This window comes from Corticium candelabrum, chromosome 2 (assembly GCF_963422355.1).
Source record: "Corticium candelabrum chromosome 2, ooCorCand1.1, whole genome shotgun sequence".
In the NCBI taxonomy this organism is placed as follows: domain Eukaryota; kingdom Metazoa; phylum Porifera; class Homoscleromorpha; order Homosclerophorida; family Plakinidae; genus Corticium; species Corticium candelabrum.
Genome location: NC_085086.1, coordinates 8398559 through 8406058, shown reverse-complemented (window position 1 = coordinate 8406058; position 7500 = coordinate 8398559). Strand labels below are relative to the sequence as shown.

At 37.0% G+C, this 7500-nt stretch overlaps 2 protein-coding genes across 2 annotated transcripts in view; both read left to right on the top strand.

Annotated features, from left to right (window-relative positions):
* The first annotated feature begins 1905 nt into the window (after window positions 1-1905).
* LOC134198503 (uncharacterized) lies at window positions 1906-3669 on the top strand. The gene is made up of 3 exons (XM_062667915.1): window positions 1906-1936; window positions 1996-2104; window positions 2170-3669. The coding sequence occupies exons 2-3, from the start codon at window positions 2002-2004 to the stop codon at window positions 3468-3470; spliced, it is 1404 nt and encodes a 467-aa protein (XP_062523899.1). The 5' UTR covers window positions 1906-1936; window positions 1996-2001; the 3' UTR covers window positions 3471-3669.
* Window positions 3670-4368: 699 nt separating this feature from the next.
* LOC134198398 (alpha-actinin, sarcomeric-like) overlaps window positions 4369-7500 on the top strand; it is a 9483-nt gene continuing 6351 nt past the window's right edge. The window contains exons 1-3 of the mRNA XM_062667783.1: window positions 4369-4577; window positions 7210-7271; window positions 7327-7422. Coding sequence (XP_062523767.1) covers window positions 4514-4577; window positions 7210-7271; window positions 7327-7422 — 222 coding nt within the window. The 5' untranslated portion in view covers window positions 4369-4513. The remainder of the gene's footprint in view (window positions 4578-7209; window positions 7272-7326; window positions 7423-7500) is intronic.

Genomic DNA, 7500 nt, shown 5'->3' with positions numbered 1-7500 from the left:
TGATTATAAATAAATTATGTAATATCTGTAATTAATATTAATGATATTAATGGAATATTGTATATAATTAATGTTAATGATATTAATAGAATTATTATGTATAATTAATATTAATGATATGAATGCAATTATTGTATTTAATTAATATATCAACATCCATACATCATAGCATATCATGACGAAGACAGACAGGTTGTTCTATTTGAGTTGACTATACCCATTGAGGAAAACTTGGTTGCTGCAGCCAACAAAACTTGGTTGCTTGATTCATGATTGCTCCATGTATGTTTTCGTGTGAGATAATTAGTGATTATAAATAAATTATGTAATTTATTTAATTAATATTAATGATATTAATGGAATATTGTATATAATTAATGTTAATGATATTAATAGAATTATTATGTATAATTAATATTAATAATATGAATGCAAATATTGTATTTAATTAATATTAATGATATGAATGCAATTATTGTATTTAATTAATATTAATGAAGAGTTATTTTTAATAATTAATATTGACAATCTATATAAAAAAATTATATATAATTAATATTAATGGTGTTAATACAATTATTGTATTTAATTAATGTTAATGAAGATTTATTGTTTATAATTAATATTAACAATCAATTTTTTATATATAATTAATATTAATAATGTTAATATAATCATTGTATTTAATTAATATTAATAAAGAGTTATGTTTATAATTGATATTAACAATACGAATAAATTGTTATCTATATTTAATATTAATGATATAAATAAAATTATTGTATTTAATTACTATTAATGAAGAGTTATTGTTTATAATTAATATTATTGAATAGTTATTGTTTATTAATATTAACAATTTGTATAAACCTCTTTTACTTATATATAATTAATATTAATGATGTTATTACAATTATTGTATTTAGTTAATGTAAATGAAGAGTTATGTTTATAATTAATATTAACAATACAGATAAAATTGTTATATATATTTAATATTAATGATGTGTGGACAGATGCTATGGCATTGATTGTGGTTCCCACGGCAGTTGTACTGATGGAATGTGTGATTGTGATGGAGGCTACAGCGGAAACAGATGTGAAACGTTTGATGTATGCCATGGAGCTTCGTGTGGTTCTCATGGAACTTGTAGATTAGGAGTGTGTGTCTGTAATGCTGGTTACATGGCGATTCTTGCCAAAACTCTGGTGGGAAAGTCGTCTTGTCACATCTGAGTTGTTTTATGTTAATTGGTTTGATTATTCTATTGAGTTTGGTGATTTGAAATTAATGGGCTTCATACATTTAATTAAGATATTAGTTGATATGTGATACTTTTTGTCAGTTTAGCTACATTTGCCACACGTGACATGAGATTTCTTGCAAGTTTTGTTTGGAGCTGAAATGATTTCTAGTACAAGCACTTGGCTGTGATAAATAGAATGATTTAATTGAATCACTGACTCAATTGTCCTAGATTGCACGGTTATTCTGAGCATGTAAATGTTATTCTGTGTACTATGACTGACAACCCGAGACGCTCATGCGCCAGGGTTACAGTAGTGTAATCTGCAGACCATGCAGTGATTAATTGAACGAACAAACGGAAGGATGGACAATTGAAATGCAGCACATGCGTTAGCGTGCCAGTAGATATGACTTGGTGTCTTTGCATTTCTTTCAACAATTAACTAGAGACTGGCTAGGACGCGACTGTTACGATCTCAAGTTAATTAGAACATAATTAATTGAGCCGACAGCTGTTTCGTTTGGTTTATCTATGACAGTTCTTGGGAGTTCAGTACGTAGGCCCGAAATGTAGGAGCTTTGTCGTCTATTTTGGCTTAGTGATAGGCGTGGCTTGCTGTCGTGCTTGTTGCTGCATGCTCACGTGAGTTTCATCATCAAAGCGATTGCGTGCTGTTTGTTTCAGACGTCGGTAACTTGCGGTCGTCGCACTAATTAACTCAACTGATGTGCGACTTGCTTTGTAGTTGACCATGACAGAAGAGAGTAGACATGATTCTAGTGTCGATGACGAAACTGGATGGACAATCGATACGACCGACTTTGTGTACGACTTACACGAGCGATCTGATGACGGTGAAAAATGAAAAACAATAAATCTATTTAGCAAACGTAATGTAAACTCTATTTTCTATCTACAGTTTTGTCCAGCGATCCATTCCATGGCGTTGTTTGGATGTTACTTTCGATTGGAATTATTGGCAACATATTGGTTGTTGTGTGGAGACTTGCACAGAAAAGAGATCAGAGATCGTCTCCTCTCTCAATCCTCATCATCATGCTAGCAGTTTCAGATTTCTTGTATTGTGGTCACTTGCTTCTTCTGGAGAGTTTGGTGCTTGATGTTAATCTAAACCAAACAAAACATCTGTCACCTATTTCTACTCGTAACGTGTGCATGACAAGTGCTTTGCTGTCTTGGTTCACTTGTCTTACAGCTCAGTGGGCAATTTTTAATATTGCAGTTTACTCGTTTCAAGCAATGAGTGAGTTCTGTTCTCGTTGTTGCTGTTCACTAGTTCACAAGAGAAATCTGGTTATCACAATCATCTGCCAAGTTTTAATCAACGTTGTGATGATTGTTGTTTACATAACTGTATTACGCAATTACCACTATGTTGGCACTGATGACATGTTTGACTTACAACTACAAGATTATGACAAAACTACAAACAACGACGTCTCCTCTAACTGGACAGTAGTTACTTTAAACTCAAGACGTGAACGAATTGCCCAAATTTTTGGACGTTGTGCTTGGGCACAGTCAAACGGATTTGGTTATTACTTTAACTATACAATTTCATTCACACATAACAATCATACAAAAATCTTCAATGAGAGTGATTGCTATGTATTAGACACCACATTTGCAGCATCAATAATAGTATCAATCGTACCTTCTCTAAGTACTTTTCTTACATTGACATGTGCTGTTCTCTATAAATGTTTTTGGATAAAGCTTCGTGCAAGAGCAGCAAACTTAACAGGAAGATCTGACATAAACAAAATTCGATGGCGTTTGAGTGCAATTGTTCTCCTAAACACTCTGTGTTGGATTCCTGTGACTATACTACATTATAGTATAACTAATATGAATATTGAATGGTCTAACGATTCTACTGCAGCAAATGTTCTTCTCATCTCAATCAGTCCGGCAGTTAATCCTCTCATCTACACATTCACAGGAAAGAACTTTTTACATTCAATTCGCAAGTTTTGTAGACAAATGAAATGCTACATATACGTGAGACGAACCAGTTCCAACTACCATTACAATCACACTAGAGGAGTTGAACGCTGCAGCTGTATTCCATGTGTCAGATGTGTTCACCATGATGAAGAGAATGATCCAGACTACTGGCCTACTCAAAATACTTCCGAATGGAATTCTGATCAGAGCAGACTCCTGCCGTCTACCAATGAATCAAGTGAAACTAACTAACAGATTCACATCAGCTACTAGCTGTTGCATGGATTATCATAGTAACTCTTTTCAATGTGTGTCATTGCACTTTAGTCATATTGTATGGATGTTTGCTATCAAGATTGTATGCATGTTTATAATTAAGTCTAGATCTGTTGTGTGCATTAGATAAACTTAGTGAGTGTGCTAGCACTTTCAGATGTTATTTTAAATATAATTGACAATGACTGTTTTTGGATTTGAATTTATTGTAACAAACGTTACTAATGATTATAAATTTTGTAATTTGATTGTCCTTGCTATCTCTAGGCTTTAGATGCAGTTTAGTATAGAACTTTGATTTGTTTTGTCTAGTCTAATAAATCTTATGTAAATATTAAGTTTAAATTTTTAGTTTTTATATTAATAATTAATTAATATAATTTAATCTCTATTAATTTAAATTAATTTTGTTTATTTAGTAAATTTAATTAATTAATTTGGTAAATTACTTTAACAGTGAGTTTGAAAAATACAGCTTTTGGAATTTCTGTTTACCGTTTAGCCACCCAACACGTGATATGAAGTACATGATGCACATGCGTCACCTGTCTTTGTCTTGTGAAGCTCATGAAATGTTCTGGTTGAGCTTGAAATGCTATTTAGTATAGATTTTATATTTCTCTTAAATAAAAAAACCGCAGAGGAAGTTTTTCTAATTGTTATCTAGTTAATTAATATAAAATTTTTAAAATCATATAAAAAGCACCAAAAGCTCTAATACACTGTGGTTAATTAATTATATAAATTCATGTATTAAAAATTGCGTTTGTGCGTATACATTTTGAATCGCCTGTCACAGTGCAAAGACACGTGATCAAACACGTGACCGGAATATAGGTAAACAACGCGCATGCGTTTGATATTTTTCGGAAGCAGTCAAGTCGGTCTTGTGCGCAATAGAAAGACAGCGGAAGAGCGGAGGCGTTGCTTGAGGAGCTTCAGTGTCAACAACTCGCTAAAAGCCGTATTGTCCAACGTATCGACGACGTGTCGTCGCCGTCGCCTTGTCTACGTCCGTCATGGGAGAGAAGAGGAGCGAGCAGAGCGGACACAAAGTCAGTCTCGTCTTACAGACGGCACGAGGTGAGAAGCGAATGTAAACGGTAAGCGCGTCGTAGAGCTTCACAGCCGTTGAGCGGAGCGTACCGTCGCTCTACTCCATTTCCTCTTCATTGACGTGAACAGCTGGTATGAACACCTTGTCATTTCACTCACGTGTCTGACAAGTCGGCGTGATGACTAGGTGTTGTTTGCGCGCTTTCGTTCGCGGGAAAGACGGCGAGCGGCTAGCTCGTGCGCCGGCTCTGTCAGCACTCTGTGTGCCGGTTGCCGGTTTTGGTGCAGCACGTACACCCGGCGCGTGCCGTTGCGGTGACGTGGCGCGTCGCCCAGTGTGTTTGTCTGACGTCGACGCTGCTGAGTGTTTGTTGGTCAATGCGGCTGAGTTGCAAGTTGGGAGATTGAGGGTGTTGGTTTTTGTGTAGAGAGTGAGGGCGTGGTGTGTTGGTTTGTAGTGGGAATGTTGTGCATTGCATGGCATGTGTTGACAGTGCAGACTGGGATTGGTTCTCTGTCTGTGTGCGTTTGTGTTGGTATGTTTGGCTTTGTGTGTACGTTTTCTGTCGTTGACTGTTCGCTTGGGTGTCAGCTGGACAGTCAGTCAATTTGTCTGATTATCTTGTGTGTTGTCTGGGTGGCTGTCTGTTTGTGTCTGTTTGTGTCTGTCAAAATTCATAATTTTTAATGTGTCTGTCTGTTTGTCTGTTTGACCGTCCTGTCCGTTTGTCTGTTTGTCTGTCTGTCCGTCTGTTTGTCTGTCTGTTTGTCTTTCTGTCTGTCTGTGTCTTTGTCTGTCGGTCTCTCTCTGTGTGTCTGTCTCTCTGTCTCTCTGTCTGTCTGTCGGTTGGTCTGTCTCTCTGTCTTTCTCTTTGTCTGTCTGTCTGTCTGTCTGTCTGTCGGTCTGTGTCTCTGTCTGTCGGTCTGTTTCTCGGTCTGTCTCTCTGTCTGTCCGTGTGTCTGTCTGTCTCGATACATATATTTTTCATTTAAATCAAACGTTTACATCATGAGCAACTTAACACAACAAGACCATTACGGTCTTGAAGCATACAAAATTATACTGCACAAACTACATTTTGACGTTGTAATCTGGCTATGCTGTCTCTCTGTCTGTTTATCTGTCTGTCTGTCTGTTTGTCTGTTTGCAGGTTTGTGTCTGTCTGTTGTTTTTTCTTTCTGTCTGTCCCTTCCCTTTTTGTCTTTTTGTTTTGCCATTCAGCTGTTTTTGTGTTCATCTGTTTTCTTTTGTCTATCTGTTTGTCTGTCTGTCTGTTTGTCTGTCTGCCTGTCTGTTTGTTGGTTTGTTTGTCTGCCTGTCTGTCTGTCTGTTTGTTTGTCTGATTGTCTGTTTGTCGGTCGGTCTGCCTGTCTGTCTGTCTGTCTGTCTGTCTGTTTGTCTGTCTGTCTCTGTGTTTGTCTGTTTGTGTGTCTGTTTTCCATTATTTTTTCTTTGTTTGTGTGTATTAGAATATTTTCTGTCTGTGTGTCTGTATGGCTGTCGGCTGGTCGCTTGGTCAGTCACTGTTCTATGTTTGTTAGCAAGTCATAAATCAATGATAATGCCATGTAACATCCACATGGAAATACTACAGAAAGATCAATATTTATACTGCCAGCATAAATACTCTGAGGTCTACAAGAGGAACTTGACATCAAAGAGACATAAGCAAGAAGTCCATAGCAAACAACAAGCTAGAAAAGTAGCAAAACTAAAACAAAATTGAGTTGCATTTGCCGTGTCTACAAGGAAACACATTAGACAATTGATTGTCTGTTGCAGAGTTAGTCCTGCCTTATGGTTTTCATTTCGGTATCTTTTTGGCAGAAAGTTTGTATTGGAAGGGTGATTGTTTCATTTGACAGCAGGTGTGCTGCTGTGGCAATATATAGTGGGAATGTTTGTGTTATTGGCATCCTCTTGTAGGTTGTGTCAATACCCAGTCTCTTTCGTTTCAAGCGTAGGAGGCATTACGTGAAACATGATGTTGTTATACACAACTCACGCACATGTACACAGACAGACAGACAGAGAGAGAGTGACAGACAGGGAGACAGCCAGACAGACACAGACAGACAGACATTTATTCATTCAGAACATCATTCATTAGAATTTTTGTAGTATTCGATCTTTATGTCTCAGTAGATGGACATTTAGATTAGCAGTTTTTACCTATAGTGTTCTTGTTAAATTTGCTTTGTGTGCTCAATAGTGAAATATGACGGAGAGTCAGACAGAAAACAGACAGACAGATAGACAGATAGACAGTCTCACAGACACACACACACAGACAGACAGACAGACAGACACACACACACAGACACACACACACAGACACACACAGACACACACACACACACACACACACACACACACACACACACACACACACACACACACATTTTGTACTACTGCATTGAATTGTGCTGAGCATTAAGTAACTTGTAGTGGGAACTGTTTGTGGCATAGATTTGTCAAGGAGGGAAGAGTGGGTGTGATATGATGTGTGTGGATTTTGTGTCAGCCTGTGTGTACATGTGTGTGTACATGTGTGTTTACATGCATGTGTACATGTGTGTGTACATGTGTGTGTACATGTGTAGACATTGTTTACTGATATTCTCCATTTATCTGATAAGAAATTTTCTCACATGTTAGCATCAGAGGAGGAAGTCCAGTCAAGGGTATACACACGATGGCTCAACTCGAAGTTGTCACAGGTATGACACTGCAATTCAGGAATTATACGACTTTTAGTGATCCGTTTTCATGTAGGCAAAACCTCCCGTTGAGATCAGGCATTTCGGTTCTGATTTGAAGAGTGGAAGAGTTCTGCTGACGCTCATTGAAGTTCTAACAGGAAAGACACAGGCAAGACTTACTTATGGTTTTCTCTTCCTTCTCTCTCCCTTCTATATGTGCAGTGTGCGAAATAGCGGCCAGAGATCG